At 35.1% G+C, this 25423-nt stretch overlaps 1 protein-coding gene and 1 long non-coding RNA gene across 27 annotated transcripts; one reads left to right on the top strand and one right to left on the bottom strand.

Annotated features, from left to right (window-relative positions):
* Positions 1–1101: 1101 nt before the first annotated feature.
* Positions 1102–4827, bottom strand: LOC112772063 (uncharacterized). Of its 11 annotated transcripts, none has more exons than XR_003187343.3 (9): positions 4458–4773; positions 4172–4227; positions 3571–3712; positions 3284–3373; positions 3044–3199; positions 2740–2843; positions 2538–2636; positions 2047–2149; positions 1102–1394 (listed from the first exon to the last, which is right to left on the bottom strand). It is a non-coding gene; the product is annotated as an uncharacterized lncRNA (long non-coding RNA). The 11 variants fall into 11 exon arrangements; XR_011875824.1 differs by having other exon boundaries at positions 2740–2836; XR_003187340.3 differs by having other exon boundaries at positions 3571–3696.
* A 7638-nt stretch (positions 4828–12465) lies between these two features.
* LOC112770944 (uncharacterized) lies at positions 12466–23079 on the top strand. Of its 16 annotated transcripts, none has more exons than XR_011875815.1 (7): positions 12466–13114; positions 13548–13924; positions 14070–14214; positions 15946–16505; positions 19558–20653; positions 21661–21752; positions 21890–23079. XR_011875815.1 is itself a non-coding variant. In XM_072223931.1 (7 exons), the coding sequence occupies exons 5-7, from the start codon at positions 16062–16064 to the stop codon at positions 21988–21990; spliced, it is 1641 nt and encodes a 546-aa protein (XP_072080032.1). In that variant the 5' UTR covers positions 12466–13114; positions 13548–13924; positions 14070–14214; positions 14496–14590; positions 15946–16061; the 3' UTR covers positions 21991–23079. The 16 variants fall into 16 exon arrangements, 11 of the variants coding, with proteins under 11 accessions (XP_072080032.1, XP_072080031.1, XP_072080030.1 ...); XR_011875816.1 differs by having other exon boundaries at positions 21661–21776; XM_072223931.1 differs by lacking the exon at positions 21661–21752 and adding an exon at positions 14496–14590.
* The last annotated feature ends 2344 nt before the right edge of the window (positions 23080–25423 follow it).

Raw genomic sequence — 25423 nt, 5'->3', positions numbered from 1 at the left:
AAGAACACCTTCTAGCGTTTCTGATTCTTCCCTAGGGCACGGTGGAACAACATTGGTGAAGTGAAACGTTATGATTAATGTTGGGTTTACGTTGAGGGTTAGGAAGCATATGAAGGGGTGAGGTGTTTCGCGCGAAACACAAAAACTTCAGAAAGGGTATCATCATCATTTATAAAAAGTTTACTTCGTCAAGGACGATTTTAAATTCAAATGCGACTTTAAGGATGATTTTAAATCAAAATATACATCGGGGACGGGTTCGATTCCGACCCTCAACGTGAGGGACCAAAACAATACTTATCCCTTATTATTATTATTATTATTATTGAAACATATGTAACACTACAATAAAAATTAGAGACCACTAGCAAACACGACCCATTACGGCCGAAACCAGCCCAATAAACATTATCATTATCATAACATTAAGGTTAACCAATAAAACTCTACAACCAAATCATGTATCTAATAAAGTCCAACCAAATAATTTATATATATGTGTTGCTAATGTGTGATAGACTTTAATGTAAACAGCATCTTTCCTGATGTTTTCCTACATTTCTCTATTACTTCTTCTTCTCCTCTTCTTCCTCATTTTTTTCTTTTGTTATCGTTATCGTTACCACCACATCACTACCGCCTCCATCTCCTCATCCTTCTCCTCTTTTTTTCTCATTTGAATTTCTTCGATCTCTTCCTTCCTTTTCCTCCTCCTCACTAAAAGAAAATAAACTTTTTGTCGTGCTTTTAAAGCATGCTGAAAAGTGCGAAAAAGCGTGCCGATAGCTTTTCGCCACGCTTTTTGAGCTACAGGCACATTTTTAAAAGGGTCACATCTACAAGCGTACCGGTTGCTCTATCGCCACACTTTTCTCAATCTATTGGCACGCTTTATCTATTGCCACACTTTAATGAAAGATATGGTTACACTTTTGAAGCATTCCAATAGTCGAAAATACATAGACCTATTGCCATGCTTTTAAAGCGTGTCTATATCCTTATCAAATTAAAAAAAAAAAAAAAAAAAAAACAAAAACAAAAACAAAAACTGGTATGTGCTTTTACATGTACTTTAATGCACTCTAAAAACAATAAAAAACATTAACAAAAATATGTGAATATCATTTAAAAAAAAGAATCAATAAAAACTAGTATTATATTAGTAGAAATCAAAACGAGTTAGCCATATCAATCTCTTATAACCAAAGTAGTTATAAAATGCATTGGGATAAAAAATATCAATCTCTCCCTCTTCATTGTAGCTTCATGTTGCTTCTTCTCATGACTTAACTGGATTTCTGCGAGCCCTTACTCTTGCTTGAACTCGAACCATAGCCAAGGCATGTAACATGCTTCCATTTTTTGCCCTCACAAGTTTACAGACATTAGAGACACTGCATTGAACCAACATACAATGTTAACATTTGAAGACACTTATTTGAAAATAAAACTATGTAGATTATACAGAAATTAAGAAAATTTTGGACTTAAGACAATATCATTTTAGTAAAGTTTATGTGAAGACTTGTATTTTATCACACTAAAGTGAAACATGGAGGCCCGGATGAACAAAAGAAAACAGAATACACACTAATCATGGAACAACAACTAAGATCCACACAATATGCATGAACCTCAACCAAATGTGAAACTAGGAAATGTAAGTCTCAAGTAATCTTCCCAAGCCACTTGATAAACACAAAATATAGAAAAAATAAAAAAATAAAAAATAGAGAAAAGCATAGGTACCACCAAATTAAAAGCGGAGGAAGGGAGAGATAACCAAACAAATTGGAACTTCAATAACAAAGGTAAGGAACACATACGCAAATAGGGTCAAAGAGACATTCCAAAGTTGCTGAGTGAAATTTCTCAAGCAAATGTAAACACTGTAAAATATTTTAATTAAAAGCACAATGATCAATGGAATAACCTAAAAAAAAATGTCACTCGATATTATTATAGGATTAGTCTCCTTAATAATGAAAAGGAAAGAATGGAAACTGAAAGAACGACAATGTCAAAAAGAAAATAGATAATACTCACGTAATTGGTATCCATGAAGTGTAGGGGTGCATCTTGTTATAATATTAATTGACCTTGTCCAGCTTGTAAATGTATTCATAGTTTCATACCACAAGTACCTAGCCTAGAAAAGAATGGTGAGAGTGAGATATTCTTTTTTACTATTTTTGATCTAGAACTGAGATAATTGAAGTGAAATATGAAGAGATGTAGACATGTATAACTCACAAATAATGAAATTGAAACAATGATTCAATGAAAAGAGATGTAGACATGTATAACTAACAAATATTTTGTATTATAAATATGAAATAATTAAAAATAAATGTAAAAAATTCTTTCATGCATATAAATATAAATATTAGTTTTAGTATTAGTTTTATAATAATATCCAAAAAAAAGCAATTTAATACCCAATATGAAAGTTCAATGAAACTATAGAGAATTTTAAAGTAATTAAACCTCGAATAAACTACTTGCTTCCCATAAAAAAAAGGCAACAACTAACCTACCTGAAGCGATGAACCTTTAATTGAAGCTGTTTGAGAAATAGCAACAGCATTTGGATCATCATTTTGAGTACCCTAAGCTATTTTTGATAAAGTTGTAACCTACATGTTAAATTGGAAGATGATAGAGATTATTGTATTCACCAACATGCACATAAATAACTTAAATGATGTTTATGCCATACAAAATCATTGTCAGATTTACCGTTCTTTCAAGCAAGTTTGGTGCATCAAGATCACAGTTATAATTCACAAAAATGTCAACAAGCATCTGTGGATCCTTACATACTTTTTCTAGCATCCTACAAACTAACACCAAATCAAACTAATCATACAAAAAAAAGGATGGCAAAACAACATATCATTTAAGGTCTTTAAACCATATTACAAGAAATTTTAATTAACAGGAAGAACATCATACCAAAAAACACTAAGTTTTTGGTTGATGAAAAACTCTAAATTGTCTAGTGGTCTAAGCACTATCAGCAAAAAGAAGATGCCTATTTCACCTTGAAAACAAGAAGAGTGGTGCAGAAACAGATTAGACACATTAAATCGACAGCGGTCTCTGCTAAGAAGCTTCTATGAGATTTGCAAAAAGATATGACACATACTTTGAGACTTTCTCTGAATCACAACAGCATCAAGAGTATTCCAGTTCCATACTGCCAACAAAGAAGAACAAAATAACAAGATTTACAAGTAGATCCTTAAGGATATGCTAAAAAAGATAACTTAGTTCAACCAACCTGAAATATGACAGGGGATTGTGAAACTAAAGCTTGCAATAATGCATATGAAAGATTGACTCGCCTATAACGTGTCCATTTGATGAGACTCTTCAATGAGCCATGAACATAATCAAAATTAGTCACCACACTAACAAACAAGAAAAGTCTGAATAATGACATCAAAAATAAAAAATAATCTAGACTAATTAATTTTAACATATCAATTTCAGGTCATTTACAACCACAAATATAAGACACAAAGCAGTACTTAAATCAACTTCTAAAATTTGTAAACAATGGCTCACCAGCAATAAAGCAATACTACCACAGCAGAAGATTAGTACTGCAGCAGCATATTAGCAGCACCATAGTAGAGGAAAAATACAAGAGGCGGCAACAGCAACAGCGGCAGATAAAGAACTATCAAAAGCCTAAAATAAACTGACTCTGAGGCAATAATTTAGCGCATACTAATAACATCAACAAGTTTATACTTAAACTATAATAGCAGAGTAATGAGATAGTTTTTCTAATGAACAATAATCAACATATTTCCCTTATCATACAAGTATTTGTTTAGGACCTTATTTTTTTGAACAAGAAAAATATTCCATAGAATAAAATGCTAAAAACAAGTAATTTATTTTTATTTTTCAAAGCAAGTAAACTAAATCATTCAAGCACGTACTTCATGTTCCATCAAAAAACCAACTTGAACAAAAATAAAATCAGAGTCAGAATTAGAATAAGAAAATCAAGTGAACAAAATGGATGAAAGATAGTAGTCGAAAGTGTACTAAAAAATCTGGAATCTAAATCATGTAACTCATTGTATAGCCATGAAAATGGGTCAAAGAAAGATATTAATGAATGCTGAGCAATTGAATTCTTAAAAAGGAAACAAACCTTAATGAAGCAAGTGCGTTGGATCCAGGGTTCGATTTTTGTTTGTTTGATGAACTCTGCAAAATAAAAAAATCAACAAATAATCCTAACAAAAATCAGCAAGTAATAAATAATCAGATTAGGAGCAGAATTATGACAACAAATTGCGACAAATAAACAGAATTAAAGAAGTAAAAAACCCTAAGACTTGAAAATTTTTAAAACAGGATTTAAAAATTAGAATCATAACAACAAATTCTGACAAATAAAAAGAATTTAAAAACAGAATTAAGAAAAAATCAAAAACCCAAAGAGACTGGAAGATGTAGCGACAAAGGCGAAGAAACTGGACGGTGGCGGAAAGGCTGGACGTTGCAAGATTGGATAGCTGACAAACACCAAGGCACTGAGAACGGAAAAGCACCACGTCCTGAGAACGGCTGGAGGCTGACGAACTGCAACGGAGCACACGCGACTGCTAGACAGTGTGAGGCTTCGACGAACGGAGGAAGAGAGGACTGTGACGGGGAGAGGAGAATGGAGCCTGAGATTGTGTGAGTGAAAGAGGAGTTTGTGACTATGTGGTGTGAGTGCGTGAGAGAGAGAGGAGTGTATGACAATTTAGGGTTTATGAAAAAAATAGGGTAGAAAATGGGTACGCTTTTAAAAATTCACCAAAACAAAAAAAAGTCACGCTTTAAAAGTGTGCCGATTGATACTTTTTGGCCCACGCTTTTGAAGTCTAGAAATAAAAAATATAGCAATGAGATTTTAAAAACATCACCGTAACATAACTCTATTGGCACGCTTTAAAAGCGTACCTGTTGCTCTCTATGGCCATGCTTTTGAAGCGTGGCAAAAAAGCGTGCCTAAATCTCTAATCAATCGCCACCCTCACAAAAGTGTGGCCTTTAACCCTTTTTGGCACGCTTTTAAAGCGTGGCAAGAAAAACATGGCCAAATCTCTAATCAATCACCACTTTCATAAAAGCGTGGCCATTGACCCTTTTGCCCACGCTTTTGAAGCGTAGCAAGAAATAAGTGTGGCGACAGGCCTTTTTTCTTGTAGTGCCTCCTCCATTATCATCATTATTATTATTATCATCATCGATATCGTTATCGTTATTGTCATCATCGTTGTAACACCCTACTACATAGAGCTTTATGCCTATGACGTAAATTAGAGGTGGTGAGGCGCTACGACCTCTAAAAAAATATACGTATATAATATAATCGAAGGAAATTGTAACTAGGATCCTTGAAAGAGAAGTTAATAAAAAACGAAACAGAACTCGCATCACTCATGAAAGATAAGCAAGATCAAAAGGAAGTTAAAAACATATATATGGATCAGAATTCCAAAATACAAATAACGAGCTTCGAAACTCGACCTGTGAAGCTAAAGCCGGCCAGAGTATATATATATATATAACCTAGAATACATCCCAAAACACCAAGTAAATATTCCTGTTTCTTCGAATCAACCTCTAAGAGGGACAAAACACAATATATACAAGGTGGAAAATCTATACATATATAAACATAAACAAAATACAACATAAGTCCCGAGAGTCCTTCGCTTCCAAAGAGTCTCCAGAATGCTCAGTGCGGTACCTCGCATCCTGCATCTAAAAACAATAATATACGTATGGAATGAGAACTTGAGGTTTTCAGTATGGTAAAGGTGCCTGCATAGATAATGTATAAGGTCCTGCGAAAGCCAGAGGCATTCCTAGAACTTCAACACTCAGATTTAAACTTAAGGTCCAACTAAACCAGAAATTAGGTAAAACTATCTAAGGTATTCACGTTCTAATCTAACTCTAACCTAACATTTTACTTTCTGTCTCCTCCAACCCTCCAAGTCACCGGTGGAACTACCCTCAGCGTCACCTCCGCAAGCATGAGGGATCTCTCAGCTGCAAACACACACAAAACAAATAAGGAATGCACAGATATAGATAGCAGCTATAACAATTAGATCAAATAGCAGTTAACCACAGATAAGTAACTAGGAAAACCAAAATAAATGCATACCCAAATGATGAACGGATTTTTTATGGTAAAGAATTTCACAAATGAATTCTCGTTGCAAGTATAGTTTCTAAACCAACAAATAATCCTTTCATACAAACATTTGGTTGTCACAAGTAACAAACCCCTATAAAAGTAACCGAAGTATTCAAACCTCGGGTTGTTCTCCCTAGGAATTGCAATAAAGTGTTCTTGTTATTGGTTAGAGGTATGTTTTGGGGTTTTTAGAATAAGAAACAAGAATTGTAAATGGCAATGAAAATTAAATGGTAAAAAGAGGTCTTGGCAAGGTTTGGTGGTCAAGGATCTCTATCCTTATCACTAACCACAACATGATAATTGCAAGGATCAATCCCATTAAATCATCCTCTAACAAGCAAAGGAAAGTCAAATGAGCTATACCAATCAAAGTCCATAAGTCCTAGCCACTCACTAATTGAATTAATGCAAACTAGAGTCAATGGCTACCAATTATCAATCACTTGGACATTAGTGACTCAAGAATTCCTAAGTTACCTTCCCAAGCCAAGAACACAAAAATCTACTCTAGCATCCTTCTAAGCATTTAATCAAGCACTTGGAAGGCATAAAAGGAAAGCATAATGAAATTGTAAGAAAAGTAAATCCACACTACTCAATTGTAAGGAATTAAACAACAACAAATCAATTCAACAATAAAGGAACATGAATCATAAATTACATTAAAAGAGAAATAGAAGAAACAAAAGTGCATCAATATAAAAGTAAAGAATTACAAAGATTAAAGTACAAAACTAGAGAGAGGAGAGGTAGAGGAACAAGAATTGATAAAGAAAAAGTAAATCAAAGCATGAAATTAACCTAGATCTAAGAAATCCTAATCTATCTCTAACCCAATTCTAGAGAGAAGAGAGATCTTCTCTCTCTAGAAACTAACTTTTCCTCCAAAACTAAAACTAAACTAATTCCTAGTGATGTAATGTGTGATCCCCTTTGACTTCCGCATGTAAATAGGCTCAGAAAGTGAGTTGGATTTGGGCCTGGGAAGCCCAAAATTCGCCCCCAGCGTTTTGCCTTTAAGTGAGTCACGTGCGAGCATCGACGCGTACGCGTGGGTCACGCGTACGCGTCGCTTGACAACTTGCTATCCACGCGTACGCGTCATGTACGCGTACGCGTCGCCATGCGAATCCATAATCTACGCGTGCGCGTCTGCTGCGCGTGCGCATCGATCTCAGCATCCCAAATCCTTGTTTCTTCATGAGTTCTCCACTTGCATGCTTTTCCTGTTCACCCTTTTGATCCATTCCTAGCCTTTTCATCCTGAAATCACTCAACAAACACATCAAGGTATCTAGTGGAATCAAAGGTGAATTAAAATTAACCAATTAAGGGCCTAAAAAGTATGTTTTCACATTTAAGCACAAATTAGGAGAAATACATTAAACCATGCCATTTCATGGAATAAATGTGGGAAAAGGGTGATAAAACCCCTTAAATTAAGCACAAGATAAACCCTAAAAATGGGGTTTATCACCAAACAAGTCATACAAATGCACATGATGCATACTTATCCTACTGGCCATGAGCTCACGTGTCGGTTATATTGCCAGAACCCAACATATCCGGTAGCTATTCCGGATATTATCTCTCTGACATGCATCCACACTCTTGCGATATAGTGCCTGTCACACTTATGGGATATAGTACCCACCGCATTTTCTGGGATAAAGTATTCTCACACTCTTGGGATATAGTGCCCGCCACACTCTTGGGATGTAATACCCATCACACTCATGGGATATAGTGTCCGACACACTTTCCAAGATAAATTGCTCCCACACTCAGAGGGCTTCTCGCGATTCACTTTCCACCATGCCGATAGAGGACCAGAGGAGACGGAATCACAAAAAGGAGGCATTATAGTGAGACTTTAGGTGATGCCTTTCAAAATTGCAACTCTAGCCACCGAAAAAATCGATTCCATCATTATGCAACTCATGCAGCAACTGTGATGACAATGCAAAGGAAACATTGATTTGGTGCCAAGGTGTTATCCTTTGAGAGTTTAGGGAAGATCAAGAGTTTCAGAAGTAATTTGTACTTTTGTTAGATTAATAATACGAATAAATTAAGAAAATTAAATATTATTTTGTTACAATTTCTTTAGTCTATTAAATTGATCCAACTTAATTAGATTTTTTAACAGATCAACATTTTTTGAACTGAAGTGATTTATAAAATGAAAAAATAATATTTAATTATCGTTAAATTAAGATAGTAAAATTCACCTATAATGAAAATATAAATTTAATAACAATTGATATTTTGCTTTGTCACTTTCCTATTTTTTTTCTTTCAGTAATGTTAGGGAAACAAAAAAAAAAAAACAGTCAGAACTTGTCTTATTTAGTAATTATTAATTGTCGCTACAATTAATGTATGCTAAATAAGATAAGTTATGGTTATTTTTGGCTGATTTTCTTTGGTTACCAAACATTTTTATTTTTCTTTTAACCAATTTTTTTTAACAATAATGAAGTACAATCTAGTTAGACCGTTTGCTTAGTCATTGAATGATCAATAAAAATGTATTTAGATTTTCTAAAATAAAAAATTAATAAAATAAAAATTAATTATTATTAATTTTATAACTTGTATAAAATATATTTTTAATATTTTAATTTAGAAAAAATGACAAATAGATTTTTGAACTTTTATTCAAAGACATTTTAGTTTCTCAAAATTTGAAAATATAAAAGTATCTCTGACCATTCAAAATGCTTGATATATGGGTCTTTTCGTTCAATTTGGTTGGCAAAACGTAACGGAGTGAGATTAGGTGGCGCTTATATGACATGGAGTGATAGTAAGTGTCATTATGGTGTTTTTTGGCGAATAGAAGAGTTGGTATGTTTGTGAAATTGCATAAAAGGAATAAAAAAAGGGTATAAAATACTTTGTGAATTCGAATGTAAATAGTGATAAGAAGATTGTTAAGGCTTGGAGATGCTTTGTCCTTCTGGATTAACTCTGGTCTTATTGTCTTCTTCAATTGTGAATGATTTCTTCTATGGCAGGTTGTATGTGATTGACGCTGGTTGGAGCAGCCGCCAATACTCCTCCAGATCTGAACCCCAGGGTTAGTGCGGATCCATTCTGATTAAGGGTGAAGCTCCTGCAGTCCATTATCCTTGGTGATCCTACTCAAAACGCCACAAACAAGGTCGGATCTTCTGAATCAGAGAATGTTGTGCCTTTGGGTTCAAGACTCTACCACAGAGACCCTAATTTTCCCATACTTCGGCTGAACTGGTGTCTCGAGAAGTCCCCAACGAAGTCGTGGATTAGCTGTCTAAGAGATGTATAATTAAGCTGGTGGTTCATCATTGTCCGATGAAAGACTCACTCTGAACCCATGTAGAATGTGATAACCTTATGCCAGTTCAACACATTCATACTGATGACGAACGAAGATACATCTTAGAACAGAGAATCAAACACGAATTGAGAAAGAACAGTAGTACTTTTATTAATCCATAAAACTTAGCAGGACTCCTCCTCTCAACCTAGGAGGTTTAGAAACTCATACTGATAGAGAACATAATGTGAAAGACGAAATATGGCTAAAAGTCCTCTATGATTATGTAAAATATCCCTTAAATACTAAACTAATGACTAAGGATTACATTAAGAAGGGTAAAACAGTCTTTTTAGTGCTAAAATCCACTTCTGGGGCCCACTTGGTGAGTGTTTGGACTGAGCTTTGATGAGATCCACATGCTATGAGGTCTCTAGGGTGTTGAACACTGGCTAGGAGATCCTCTTTGGGCGTTTGGATGCTGGTCTCCTCCTTTGGGCACTGGACGCTTGGAATGGGGCAGGAGGCTGGTGTTGGACGCCAGTTTTGGGCCTTCTATTCTGAAGCAAAGTATAAATTATTATACATTGCTGGAAAGCTCTGGAAGTCAGCTTTCCATAGCCATTGAGAACGGTCCATTTGGACTTCTGTAGCTCCAGAAAAGCGCATTCGAGTGCAAGGAGGTCAGATTTAGACAGCATCTGCAGTGCTTTCTCTGTCTCTGAATCAGACTTTTGCTCCAACTCCTCAATTTCAGCCAGAAAATACCTAAAATTGTATAAAAACACAAAAAATCAAAGTAGAATCCAAAAATGTGAATTTAACACTAAAACCTATGAAAACTTAATAAAAATTAAACAAAACATGCTAAAAACTATATGAAAATGATAGCAAAAAGCGTATAAAATATCCGCTCATCATATCGCTATTGGTGTTCTGTGAAGCAGCTCTAGTGAAGCTTTGTTGTTATAGCTACGTCCATCGTGGAGAGTAGTAAGTACATTGTTATTAAAACTTATTGTACTCCTGCTTTTTATTTGTTATGTATGTCCTAGGATAAGGTTTATAGGGACTATAAGTGAGGATAGTGGCTAATTACTATTAGTTATGTGGGGCTAGTGAGGTTTAGAGTAATATTTAGGACTTATCCAATTGAAAAATTTGGATCATTGTTAACTATGTATGATTTTTGTGTTGTTTTCAGTGTCGAAAAATGTTACAAATGAATGATGTATTTGGTGTTCTTGTTTTCCATCATGGGAAATACTTTCTAAGGACAAATTTTTGGTGCTATGACCTACTGTATGTTATGTTATTTTATTAAGATTGTAATCTTTTTAACTTATTATATCTTATGTTTGGATGTTTAATAAACCAAAACATTTAATGAAATTCACATAGTTAGACCATCAGCAAAATATTATATAGCCATTTAAACACACTATATAACAACAACAAAATATTATCATTCATTAATGGATAAACATAACTAAATTCTGTGAACTCAAACTATAGTTCATCACAATAAGTCAACAACAATGCATAGCTTCTTTAATTGACTATTTTTCAAGACTTAATTACAACAACAGCAACACAAGTTACTAGCAAACACACAAGAATAATCAACAAATTAGTTTTTTTTTTCTTCCTTTGTAAATAAACAAGCTTCCTTTCTAACTTAATCAATCTTTACATAACCATCTTACCTTAAAGAAGGGGCACCCAAAAAACAACCGATTGGAGTTAGTTGGCGTCCTGAACTTGTACAATTTATCATACACTCCACATTTGCATATTGGAGCAATGTCATCCTTCTCGTCTCCATCTTCCATGCAATGAATATTAGACTGCAATCGGACTCGTTGCGTGCTCGAAGAACCTCCTTCACTGGCAATAGAACACAATTTTAAACAAAAAAAAAATCCTCTAACTATAGGGCTGCAATGGCGTCTGGCCCCAATTTGAAGAGTTAGGGCAGCTCCCAGAATGACATTGTTTTGGGAGCATAAGGACCTAGTTGTCCTCTAACCTTATGGAAAGATGACGCATCGACAACATAACGAATACATCACTCTATAATAAACACATGGGTGCCACATCAGACATATTCGTTTGATGTTAGAAAGCTGATTAAATGGAAGAATCCATATATCAAGCGTTTTGAGTGGTCAATGATATTTTCATATTTTCAAATCGTGAAAGACTAAAATATCTTCGAATAAAAAGTTCAAGAACCTATTTATTTTTTTCTCTTTCACTATGTTTGGATTAAGGGAAAATAAGAGAAAAGAAAAGTGGTGGAAAGAAAATGAGTGGAAATTTTTATTTTCTTTTGTTTGGATACCAAAGAAAATGGGAAGAAAAGAAAATTTTGGTGTGGGTCCCACAAAATTTTTTTCTCTCCATTAGAAGCAAGAAAACAAGAAGGATAATGTTACTTTTGGTATATTTACAATACTACCCCTAATTCTATTATTATTAATAATTATTAATATAAATTTAGTTTTAATAGTTTTAATATATTATTATAATAAAGATTTATATTTAAACATTATATATGTATTAGATAAATAATTTATAAAATTATAATATTTTATAATATTCATAAAATACAATAAAACATAAATAAATAAAAATATTTATACTTTATTTTATTATAAGGGTATTAATGTAACTTTATATCATTATGATTTTCTTTCTTCTCACTTTTTTTCTCATCCAAACAAAAGAAAATATTTTTTCTATTTTCTTTCCATTTATTTTCTCTTCATCCAAACAACACACAAATAATTCTACTTTTCCTTCTATTTTCTTTCCTCTCATTTTCTTTCCTCTTATTTTCTTTCTTTCTATTTTCTTTCCTATATCCAAACAAAGCCTTTAAGAGTAATTTTCCAACACTTATTACTTTATAGTATGTTGATCCAATCAAAATTAATCCATATTTAGTTATTTACACGATGTTTTCATTTTTCTATCAAAATCTATCCAATGGTCTTGGATGAAAGTACATCGGAAGACAAATTGGATAACTTCATTGGAGTATCCGCTTTAACACAGAGGCCGAGAGGGAAGGTCGAAGGGAGTGGCGTGGAAGTGTTGGCGGTATTGTTATTGTTGCACGTAGGTAAGAGTCGTGGATAGCAGAGGAGAAGTGAGACCGTGAGAAAGGGAGGTTGAGAAGGAGGAGAGGCGAGCTCGAGAAAGAGGAAGAGTCGCCGGGAGAAACCGCCGCCGCCACTGTTGCTTGTTGTTTCAAAGCCACCATTTTGCCTCCGTCTCTGCCATTGTTGCTACCACGCCTGCCGTCCCTGTCTGCTGGAACTGCTGCCGCTGAAGTTGCCGGAACCACTGCCGATTCTGCTTCTGAACCTGCTCCAATGCCGTCACCTCTGCCTTCTCTCTTCCACCACCCCTATTTCACCGGATTCGGGCTGCATCGCTGGTTCTGTTCTGTCTTATTGGAGCTGCTGGCGTGAGTTGTAGTGGTAGCCGATGTCCATGTCACTGCTGAAACTGCCTGAGTTGTTGCTGCTTCTGCTAACTGCCTTTATCCCTAAAATTCTGTGACTATCAAATTAAGCTCTGAGGTAAGGTTTTTTGGTTAATTGTGATTAACTGATTATTGAGTGGATGATGCTGTTGATAATAGCTTTTTATGGTTTAACTGAGCTTAAAATGATGACACGTGGATGATCCACATGTTAATATTGGTTAGAGTGGGTAATCGATGTCTAGTGTTTTGAAAACCGGACCGAACTGGTCGGTTCGATCGGATTAACCGAAAACCGATCATCTGACCGGTCCGATTGACATCTAAAACCGTTTTGTAAAAACCGGTTAAAAACGGTCGAACCGACGTAACCGTTGAACCGATTGAACCGGCCGGGTTTTGAAAATGTTTGCGTGCTCTAATCTACACAAAACGGCGCTGTTTTGATAAAAAAAAAAAAAAACCTCAGTCCACCTTCAATCTTTCACAAACGCCCAAAGCCTCAAATTGACCAACCTAACCCCTATCAGAACAAAATCAACAAGCTTTTCAGCCCCCATCAGCTCCCGCCACTATCGGCGGTGACAACCAGTGATTGCCATCCTAGCTTCTCGAAGGTATTCTCTCCTCCCCGCGTCGTCAAGCCCGAGGGTGCCGTCAAGCCCGGTCCTATCCTCGTCGTCGTCGCCAGAAGGTCGTCAATCCCGGACCTGTCCTCGTCGTCGTCGAGCCCGAGGGTGCCGTCGTTGCCGCCGAACGTTTCTGTCGCTCGACGTCGCGAACATCTACTCAGCCCTGTTCTCCTCGCCGTCGTTCCAGTGTCTCCAGAAGCTTCCTTCCTCCAATAACAAGTTCACCTACAACTGCGACAACCACACCTTCAGCTTCCTCTTCAATAATGGCTTCAGTCGGTTCCTCTCTTTTTCTCTCTAGATCTGTTTTCCTCTGATTCAATTTTGTGTACATACGTATGCATTTTTGCTCAGATGATTGTTAGGGTGGAATTCTCATTGTGTTTGAGTGATTTGAAATGCTGCATTGTCGTTTTTCAGCTTACTGTGTTGTTGCGGATAAATCTGCTGGAAGGCAGGTTCCTATTGCGTTTCTGGAGCGAGTGAAGGATGATTTTTCCAAATATGGTGCCTCTGATAAGGCCGGTACTAATGCTGCCGCCAACAGCCTTAACAAGGAGTTTGGGTAATTTTGCTGTAATTGCTGTAATGGCTGAGGTTTTATTTTGCTGTAACTGCTGTATGTATATTTGTAATTTGTAATTTGGTTCTGTTTTGTCCCTTTGTTTTATGCTCGTTGAAGGTATGCTATGTTATAAGTTGTAACTGCAACTGAAACATGAAGTTGGGTTTTAGACTTTTCTTCTTTGAGGTTGTACCAATTTTTTAGAACTGTTTAGAAGGTTTGAATGTTAAAATAGAAGTTGGTCAATCATTGGTAAATCTCTTTCCTTTTAGGATTTTCAGGGGGCAGGGGATGGTTTGCTTTGCACATCTTGGAAAAATATTGCTGCTGAGATTGGTTCATAGCTATTTCTAATTAGTAATTTGGCATTAATTGAGTGAGTTTTGTCTAATTAAGCAATTGTTGACATTATTATTGATTGTTGGTGATTGTTGATGGAATGTGGATATAGTATTTTATGCCATGATTTGTTTTAGTTATAAATTTTGATGTTTGAATTTGAATGTAGAATTTTAATGATGAGATGAGATATAGTTTAGTTAGTGGGTGGGTTATGAAATTTTAAATTTTATTATTATATGAATGATTGAATTTAAATTTTAAAAGATTTATATTGTATTTTTAATAATTTTATTTTATATTTAATGAAACTGGTTCGACCATGGTTGGACCACGGTTGGACCTTGAACTATTGAACCAGCTACTCGACCGGTTTAATGACCGGTTCGGTTCTCGCAACCTTATATTGTAACTTCTAAGCTTAGGAATAAGCTTTTTTAAGCTTTGCAAGTGGTCAACTAGGATTTATATAGGTTAATTAGAGCAGAAATGTGGGTTTGTGTGGCTAGAGAACTAATTGGATTAGGTGGCTTTTGGATTAATTACTAGAGTTAGAAAATGTAACTAGATGCTTTTTAACGAGTACCATTAGAGTTGTTGTCATGTAAGTAATTAGAGTTAAAAATAAAGAAGATAATTTAATAGTTTTAGTTTATAATAATGTAAATTTGTAAACAATTCAAGTAATCACTAAGAATTATCCGTAGGTTAACATTAAATGATGGTTAATTAGAAATTATGAATCAAGAATTCTAATTTTTAGTTTCTTAGAGTAATTAAGTTAACTTGGTTGAAACTAAAAAGTAATTAAAATTAGAATTTTGATAAATGTAGTTTTCGTAAAGTCTAGGGAAAAGTTGTAATAAAGAGAAATATGAATTTAAGGCTTTGAGTTTCATATTAAGTAATGAAGGATATGTGAATTGTATGGTGAAATTATGAATCTTGTATGTCGTGGAAAGACATTTAAAAGCTTGTGGAATTAAAAGTTTAAGACTATCTGTGCCTAAGAATCCTTGAAGTAGGAATTAGCCAAATATGCTTTCTACGCTAGACATAAGAATTGGCTAAAAAAGCTGCAAGATATAAATGATGCTTACATAGATACTTTGATGGAAATCATAAAAGTGCACTGCACTTGCTTATGATTATGATTTAAAGGTTGGTACTTATAGATACAGATAGGGGCATATAATATTGCTGATGCTCAAAAGTTATTATGAGAATCTGTGTGCATCATCTATAGTTCAGCATCTTGTGCCTTAACTGCACGAAGCCAAACATCAACTCACATCGTGGAATCCAATTGATTTGTCACATCATGCATGCTTCATTCCCATATAGATATGACATGCATCATTTTGGCCATTGACTATCAGTGCTTTGTTGCAGAACACATCAAAATTGACATGCATGAGCATGAAGGGTAATGGTCATGATTTGCTAGGGGAAAATGGTGGGAAAACGCATGAATGTGGTGCCAAAATGTGGATCAATGGGATTGCTAAATGCATTGGAATGTTAATTTAGTAGAAGTTGTGCTCGTCCTCTCATTCCCACAAGCACAACCTGACTCACAGAAATCACACTCACTCTCTCCAATGGAGATTCATCTCGTGGACTCCACTAGCCTTAGATGGGCCTCTTCCATCTCCTCCACAGCCCCCATCATGCATTCAACAGAATTCCTTAAACACAGCCACATCAACACCGCTCCAAACCCACCATTCCCACTTCGTGTTGAATTCATGAAGCGAGGCTTGAAACCATTGTCTTCTGGGATCCAAAAGGATTCCAACAAGGACCTATCGCGGATTCTACGAACGGAAGCTGCCATCAAAGGGGTGGAAAACAAAGGGAACTCATGGAAGCACAGGCAGCTATGGCCCAAGGCTGTTCTTGAAGCCTTGGATGAGGCCATCAAAGGGTGTCGATGGCAGGCTGCACTCAAGGTAGGTTCTAGTTTGATGCTTTTTGCTGTGTTATGTATAAAGTTATTTCCAAATTAGGGTGAAAATAAAAATGGTCCATAAACTTTTTACTTTTTTTGTCAAAATCATCCCTAACGTTTACAAACTGTTTCAAAAATCATACTTCTGTAAAACGTGACAGAAACTTTTAAGAGGAAAGAAAGTTTCCTACAATATCCTTTCTAAGTTCTAACTCTCCTTTCATCCACCTCATCCTCATAAAATGGAAGGATGATATTGAAACTGTTTGTAAATGTTAGGGACAAGTTAAACAAAAAATTATGTAGGGGCCATTTTTATGTTCAATGTTGCATGGTAGAGGCAAGGCAATCAAACAAGAGTTTTCAATTGAACTTGGAGCTTTCATGAATATAGACGAACTTGATTCATAAAGGCTAACATGTCAATTGGGTATCTAGTATACTCTTAAAATCAATAACACTGGGTAGAGGATATTTGTAATGTACAAATTGCAAATGAGCAAGTGGAGCATCTCACCGTTCATGAGATTGTTATTAAGAGGGTGAAAATTTGAAAAAAGTAATTGTTGAAATATGAGAAGTGATATTAATATTATATAATGGTTATTAGTTTAGATGGTGCGTTACTGGAGAGTAGTTGATAGGTGTTTTACATTTATTACTCTCGCAGCCCAAAGCCACCTTCCAACAATCCAACCACCTTCAGAACTTCTCCAGTGCTGCCGCCACCGTTCACCGTCATCCAATCTGACCAACGATCATATCATGAGCTTCTCCTTGTCTATAGATGTCCAACCCTGTCAACAGTGTCGTGCCTGATAATCCACACGCTGCTTCTCTTTCATGAACAAGTCACTTCCAAGTTCCATCACTTCCACCAGCACGTGAGGGCGTATCTGCTACTGTATTCTGCTGCTTTTTGCACCACCTTGCTTCCCTAGTTGTTCTCTTTCTAGAAGTGGTCGTTTTTTTCACATCTGACAATTTTTCATCTTTTGCAACTTTTTGCATTTCCCTTTTTGGTCTGGCTCTACTGCCCTGTTCATCCGTGTCTGTCTCCGTACTCCACTGCTGATCACATCTTTCATATTTTGCGCTTTTCTGCATTTCTGTCTATGCCCTTGGCCTTGTGGTCTTCTCAGATGTCTACGTTTTTCTGCTTGTATTTGGCTGATTGTTCAATGCCACTGTCACATTGAGGGGGAGTAAGTCACCTACCTTCCAAGCATCGGCCTCTAGTTTTCCTCATGTATAAAGTGGTGTTTATAGTATTGTGTTAGATTCCAGCTTCCAATTTAAACCAATGGCAATATAGTTTTCACTTATTAAGCTTTAGCTTGAGGTGGGAGTTTTAAACATAAAAGAGATTATCCTTTGATATCTCATAATATCGTCTATCAGTTATTTATGTTCCAAGCTTGATGCATGTTATCTACATGCTCAAGCTTGAGGGTGAGTGCTGAAATATGAGAAGTGATCCTATTGTTAGATAGTGGTTAGTAGTTTAAATGGTGTAGTTAGTAGTTTAAATGGTGTATTAGTGGAGAGTAGTTGATATGTGCTTTACATTTATTACTCTCCTCTCTGTATATATTGGTCTTTTCTATTGTAACAAACGACAATCTAAACACAATATATTATCTTTCTCTCTTTAGTTTAGTTACTCTAATATTTCTGCTGAGTAACCATGAATTTTAACAACAAACAATGGTGAAAAATCAAAAGAAAAAAATGTTTGTGATAAATGGTGAGGATGTACACATGATGATGAATGTTCTTGGTTGGTTTTATGATATCTCCAATGTTTTGTAAGTTTAGTGTCTTGTTGTGTACTTAGGCAAGTTATGGGGAGATCTCCTTAACCATATAAGGGTATGTGTGGGTGTTTTCTAGATGATGTAAGGGCATGACTACTCTCAATGGAATAGAAGGGAAAGGCAAGTAGTGAAGGAGAATAGAACATGTCATTCTCTTGTTTGGATGATCAATAAGTTTGATGGGAAAAATGAAGAGAATTTAGCTAGTTCCTATTTGTCCACCAATTTGGAGGGAGCTTTGAAATTGGAGACTGAGATGCAAGGGAGACAAAATGTGCCACTTTCTTGTCATTCCCCTCTCTTCTCTTAAATTGGTAGGTTTTAAGATTTTCTGACAAACAAGTTTATGGGATAGGATAAGATGATTGGCATCTACTTTATAGATAGCTCTAATTTTGTTAAGAGGATTTTCCATCTCAGACATGATGAGAGATTCAAAAGCAATGCTTTATGGATAGCTCTGCTTTTGTTTTGTTTGTCATTTGTTGGAGTTCTAATCGTTGTCCTCCATTTATTTTTACCTTTCATCTTAATGAATTTCTTTTATCAAGAAATAAAATAAAATAAAATTGTGAGGGATCCGTGGGTGTACTCCATTTTAGCATGTTTTTGTGTTAATTATTTTATAGGGCTCATGATTCTGGTAGCTTAACTTAGGGGGAATTTCATTAATCTCTCTTGAATTATGTGTTGTTACACACAACACACCATGATTTATAAAATTATACATTATCCTTGAGATTTAGGTGATATGTCACTAACTCTACTGTCAGCATGACATTGATCTCCTCTGTAAGGAAGTTAATGTAGCCATGACAATCAAAGGATGAAATGTGTAATGTTACTTAATTACAAAGAAAGTCAATGCAACACAATCTCTTTTGCTCAAGTTTTTAATACTTTTCTTCTTGTTATTATTATTATCATCTAAAGGTTTAATTAATATGGAAGTCCTTATAATTTTACTCAATTTGTGAGTAGGTTCCTATACTTCAAAAGTTTGTAATTAGGTCCTGATACAACAACAACAACAACAATAACAAAGCCTTGTCCCACTAGGTGGGGTCGGCTATATGGATCAAATGTTTATAAAAAAAATTGTAATTAAATCCTTGTTACAAAAATATTAAAAGAATTGGAATATTCTTAGGTATATTCTTATAGGGACATATTGGGTTTAGGGTTTAGGGCTTAGCTTTAGCCTTTTCTGAAATTTGATGGACATCTTTTTTGCAGATTTTTGCACTTCTTCGTAGGCAACATTGGTATGAACCTAGATGCCAAACATATGCAAAAATATTGATGATGCTTGGCAAGTGCAGGAAACCTGAAGAGGCTGGTCAGATCTTTGAGATAATGTTGTCGGAAGGGCTTAGACCTACTGTTGATGTCTACACCGCTCTGGTAGGTGCTTACGGTCTAAGTGGTTCCTTTCATCAGGCATTTCGTACTGTTGAAGATATGAAATCAGTTGTTGACTGTGAACCGGATATATATACATATTCTATTCTTATCAGCAGCTGCACAAAATTTCAACGTTTTGATTTAATTGGTCATGTTCTTTCGGAGATGTCTTATGTAGGCATTGAATGTAACAATGTGACATATAATACCATAATTGATGGGTATGGTAAGGCTGGCATGTTTGAACACATGGAAAACTCACTGGCGGATATGGTTGAAAGTGGCAATTGCCAACCAGATGTTTTCACACTGAACTCTATTATAGGAGCGTACGGAGAAGGTAGGAAAATTGACAAGATGGAGAAATGGTATGATGAATTTCAGCTAATGGGCGTTAAAGCAGACTTAAAGACATTCAATATGATGATAAAGTCCTATGGGAAAGCAGGCATGTATGAGAAGATGCAGTCTGTTATGGATTTTATGAAACGGAGATTTTTCTCTCCTACAATTGTAACATATAATACGGTTATTGATGTGTTTGGAAAAGCTGGAGAAATCGAGAAGATGGATAAACACTTCAATAGGATGAAGCATCTAGGTGTGAAGCCTAACACTGTAACTTATTGCTCTCTTGTCAATGCATATAGCAAAGCTGGGCTTATTGACAAAGTTGACTCAATCATGAGGCATGTAGAAAATTCTGATGTAGTATTGGATACTCCCTTCTTTAATAGTGTTATTAGTGCTTATGGCCAAGCTGGCGACTTGGAAAAGATGGGTGAATTTTTCCGGGCAATGAAGGAAAGAAATTGTGAACCTGATAGCATCACTTTTGCTTGCTTAATGCAGGCTTACAATGCTCACGGCATGACTGAGGCCGCCAAAAAGTTGGAAAACTTGATGGTTACTGACAAACATAGCTTCGGTATGTTTTACTAGTTTATTTATGTAATTTTGATGTTTGGTCCTATTCCTTTTGCAAGGTTGGGTGACAATTTTAGGATTGAGTAGAATATTGATTTTTGAATGAAGGTTTTACTTTTGTTGACCTTGTTCCCATTGAATGAATTGTGTCTAACACTCCCAATATAGATATTTTTCAGGGTTAATAGTCAAATTAGTCCTTGAAAGATAAGACATTCTTCAAATTCATCCCTGAAAATTTTTTTCAATCAAATTGGTCATTCAAAGATTGCGAATTAATCATATTTGTCTTCCCGTCACTCCATTAACAATTTTCTTCCAAGATTGATGTTATAAAACGTTAATTGATAACATATATAATACCTGATATGTCTAATTGGATATAGACCAAATGTTTATGAAAATTTATTAATTTAGTCATTTTCCCTAATTACAAGAATCCTATTCCTAATATGACCTAGCGATTAAATTGATAGATTTTCTTAAACATATTTAGTCAACGTCTAATTGAACATGTTATGTGTCATGTATGCTATCAGTTAACATTTCACATCATCAATTGTTGACGAAAATTGTGAGTGGAGTAACTGAAGGACGGATATGATTAATTCGTAATCTTTGAAGGACCAATTTGATTGAAAAAATCTTTTAGGGACGAATTTGAAGAATGTCTTATCTTTCAGGGATTAATTTGACTATTAACCCATATTTTTCATGCTGATCGAACTTTATTGTTGCACTTCAGTTGGTGATGTTTTATTCTCCATATGCCCTTTTTTTTAAAGGGAGAAACTGATTTACCTGTCACTTTGAAAGCTATTTACTAATTTTCATGTTCAAGATTATATAACATCCTATTTTTAGGTAGCAATTATATCAGAAATTGAATAATAAAATTGACTATAAAATTGTTGATTCATTTGATTACTTCTGTAGATAATACTCTGTTATTATGGCATTCGCATGCAGTATTTAATGATGGTCATTCAAATTTTGATTTTCATGTAGGTCTTAAACATGTAATTGAAATTGTACTGCATGCCCCTTGAAGCATTCTTATTGAAATTTTCGGGTCTGCTTCTGCTACATATTCTTTTCATGTCAGTGCTTATTTACCTTCTGAGGTGTATCAGGATTTCCCTCTTAATTTTCAGTTTGACACTTGGCTGATTTTTTTAAACCATTACAATCACCCAGCTTATCCTTAAATTCTAATTTTATAAATTTTTTTGGGTAGAGTTACAGCTAAAAAGGAAAGGAAAAAGAGCAAAAAACAAGAAACACGGAACAGGGTCAGCACGCCATGGTGGAGGCTTCCCTGTTCAAGATCTCACATAGCTCCAACGGCAGATCCAGCCACTCCTCAGCCCCAGCAAGGTTGTAAGCACCCATCTTGGCTAAAGCGTCTGCCACAGAATTCGATTCTCTTGGGATAATGCTGAACTGAACTTCCCAACTCAGCTGAAGCAAATCTCTAATTTGCACGAGCAGATCAGCATCCTCTGCCAAAGACGCTTCATGAAGGTGGGACGTCACCACGAGAAACGCATCCAAGCAGTCAGTCTCACACACTAGCTGACGGCAGCCACACTCCCTTGCAAGAGAAAGACCCCTCCAAATTGCAAAGAATTCGGTCCTCTGAACAGACCCAGCTGGGTTGCAGCCGGCAGCTTCCTTCACCCACCTGCCGGTGGCATCACGAAGAGCACAATCAAAACCAATGCCAGTCTTATCCGAAGGCACACTTCTGTCACAATTAATTTATGTATTTTATTTCTAATTCATGCCATTTATAGACCCAGAAACCTATAAATGTTAGTTTGAAAACTAATCTCAAACCAACCAGGGGGGAAAAAACATTTTCAAGGCTTACAGGCTTAGATTTTTGGATTGTGGTGAAACGCATGGTAGGTGGGAATGGGTGACCTGAATTATAAAAAGAAAAATAATTGAGGGAAAAATGGGCATAGTGTAAGAAAAATGTCAGGTGTACGTTCTCCAGCCATGTCCCAACCAAGCGACCCTAAAACCATTTTTAGATGCCTACATCGCACACTCCCACACTGTCATTGTTTTTTTAGCGATTAACCCCTTCATTATCGTGGTTCATGTCTCTCTCAGATTACTGATTCACCAAAATTTTGTCATTCTCGTCTCTTTCAATCATTGCCCGCTATCTCTTTCACAGTCGCCATTTTCGTCTGGCAATGATTGCATTCATTCTCGTCCTAATTTCCTTATTGCTGTATTCACATCTCAATTCATGTTCGTTTTGCTTTATTTCAATTGGATTCTCGGTTGAATCAAGCTGTTTGGTTCTATTCAATTGATGAAACGAATCTAAGATCAAATAATTCAAATGAACATCAAATTGTTCAAACTTCTTATATGGCTGGGAAATGTGAAGTGTATTATCCTTTTTGTTCTTATTCTTATCTGATTTAATTTGTCAACAACTATTGTTTATTTATGCTTTGGTAAATTCTATAATATTGTGCAAGGGTTATGTTCTAGAAGAGATGCTGTATGTTCCAGAAGAGATGCTGGGACTTATAAAAAAATTACTTTGATGAAAATTATTTGAAGTGTAACAATTACTTAGACTTACACGTGTCATTTTAAGCAAAGTAACAGCGTTTATATATTTCTATAAAAACTTAGTTTTATCGTTATACCCAATAAATTACAGTAACTAGATTTATATCCCGCTTAATACAAGCTAATGGTATAAAATTTTTGTACACAGTTTTTTAGATAATTAAAATCATAATGGAATTTTGGATTTTATATATTATATAATAATAAATTTTATAGTATAATCAATAATAATGATAATAATAATAATATAATAAAAATTAATTTTGACAGTTTACTATATATATTAAATATTTACTTAAGGAGAATTTTTTGATAAAATATAAAGAAGAGAATAAATTTTTATCCTATTTGATTTTGATAAATAAGTTAGATTTGAACAAAAAGATTAACAAATAAATACAAAAGTAATATATAAGTTAAAAAAAGTTTGACTTATAAAAATTATACTTCACTAAAAATTAGGGGTGAGCATGGGTAGCGGGTATTCAATTATCTATCCGAACTCAAATCGAACCAATTAAATTGGTTTTGGAACCAACGGGTAATCGGGTCCTACCCGAACCAAACCAGTGACTCTTTCTAGTAAATGGTTCGGGTAACGATTTTGGAGGTGCGGAACCCGAACCAACCCGTGGACTCGATTATATATTAATTAAATAAAAAAATAAAAAATTTAATATATATATATATATATATATATATATATATGCCTTTTAATGATTTTGAGAAGTGCAGTCACTCCCATTGTATTTAATATGTTTATATTTTAATATATTTGGTGTTTAACATATTTGGATTATTTCTATTGATTTGACATGTTTATTGTACTTGAAAATTTTTAAGATAATTTTTTATTTTATAAATTTCTGTTTTATTGAGTACCCAATTATCCGAACCGAACCAATCCGTTCTTAATCGGTTTGGTTTGGTTCGGGTCCATATACAAAAAAACGTAAATTCAAACCAAACCGAACCAATTATAATTCAATTAGTTCGGTTTTAGTTTCACCATAAACCCGAACCAACCTAACCCGTACACTCCTCTACTAAAAACATTTTTTATGCTTGAATAATATTTTACAATCATATATATAAGCTAAAGAAAATAAAATTATAAAGTATTAAAATAAATTCAAATACTTCTAGCAGACTTCGTCCAGTCAAGCACTCGTGGTGTGGCTCCAGCTTACAGAGTAAATCCAGCGGAAGCTCCTTCTTTCCTAATTCTCTTTGTTGTTTCACATGTTCTCACTCTTTTACAAACTAACCTCTGGAGTGCCTGAAGTACGAGAAGTCCCTTCCAACGACAGTTATACTATAATTGAATATCAATTGACTTTATAACTTATAATTTCATGTTTAAAATTTGAAAATCTATAAAAGTATAATATATAGGTTATTTTATGTATAACATAAAGGCAAAGTCTTCGGTATAGACACCAAGATAGTATCTATATGTGTAGATAATGGGTGGCAGGCTGTGGCGATGACATGTGGTATATGGAGGGGACAAGGTGATCAGGCCTTAACAGGAGTTGCAGGAAAAGCTGATGGGAGCACGTGAGGGAAGGTCTTTGGTTAGATGGGGTAATTAGGTGTTAAAACTAGTAATCAGTTTTTGCTGATTAGGGGCCCAAGCCTTGTGGCCCGTTTTTTGTTGTTGGACCAAAATATTTTGATGGTTTTTTTTAATCTGTTAACAAAAAAGAAGGACCCAGGTAAACCCCAAACCTCCCTCGTGACCCAACCCCCTCCCCTTGTTCCCTGAAACAATCATTGATACACGTATAGGAGAAAGCAGATTCAAAGAAACCCTCACGGTCTTGACCTCCGCCTAGCCCTGCATTTATGTCTCTTAAATGGAGTACTAAACAAAATAGTATTAAAAAATTCAAAAGAAAAGGGTATAACAAGGAATAAATAAATTAATCATAACCTGACATTATTATTTAATAACCTTTTTTAACGAGTTATCCATAAGGAAGTGAAGATATTAAACATTTCATATTCTTATTACAAATTTTAAGAGACATAAAATTGAAATAAATTTATATAAGACAAGGGCTAGGCGGAGGTCAAGACCGTGAGGGTTTCTTTGAATCTGCTTTCTCCTATACGTGTATCAATGATTGTTTCAGGGAACAAGGGGAGGGGGTTGGGTCACGAGGGAGGT

Source organism: Arachis hypogaea, chromosome 18 (genome assembly GCF_003086295.3).
Source record: "Arachis hypogaea cultivar Tifrunner chromosome 18, arahy.Tifrunner.gnm2.J5K5, whole genome shotgun sequence".
Lineage (NCBI taxonomy): Eukaryota > Viridiplantae > Streptophyta > Magnoliopsida > Fabales > Fabaceae > Arachis > Arachis hypogaea.
The sequence above is the reverse complement of the archived record's forward strand: the minus strand, read 5'-3'. Positions and strand labels throughout refer to the sequence as shown.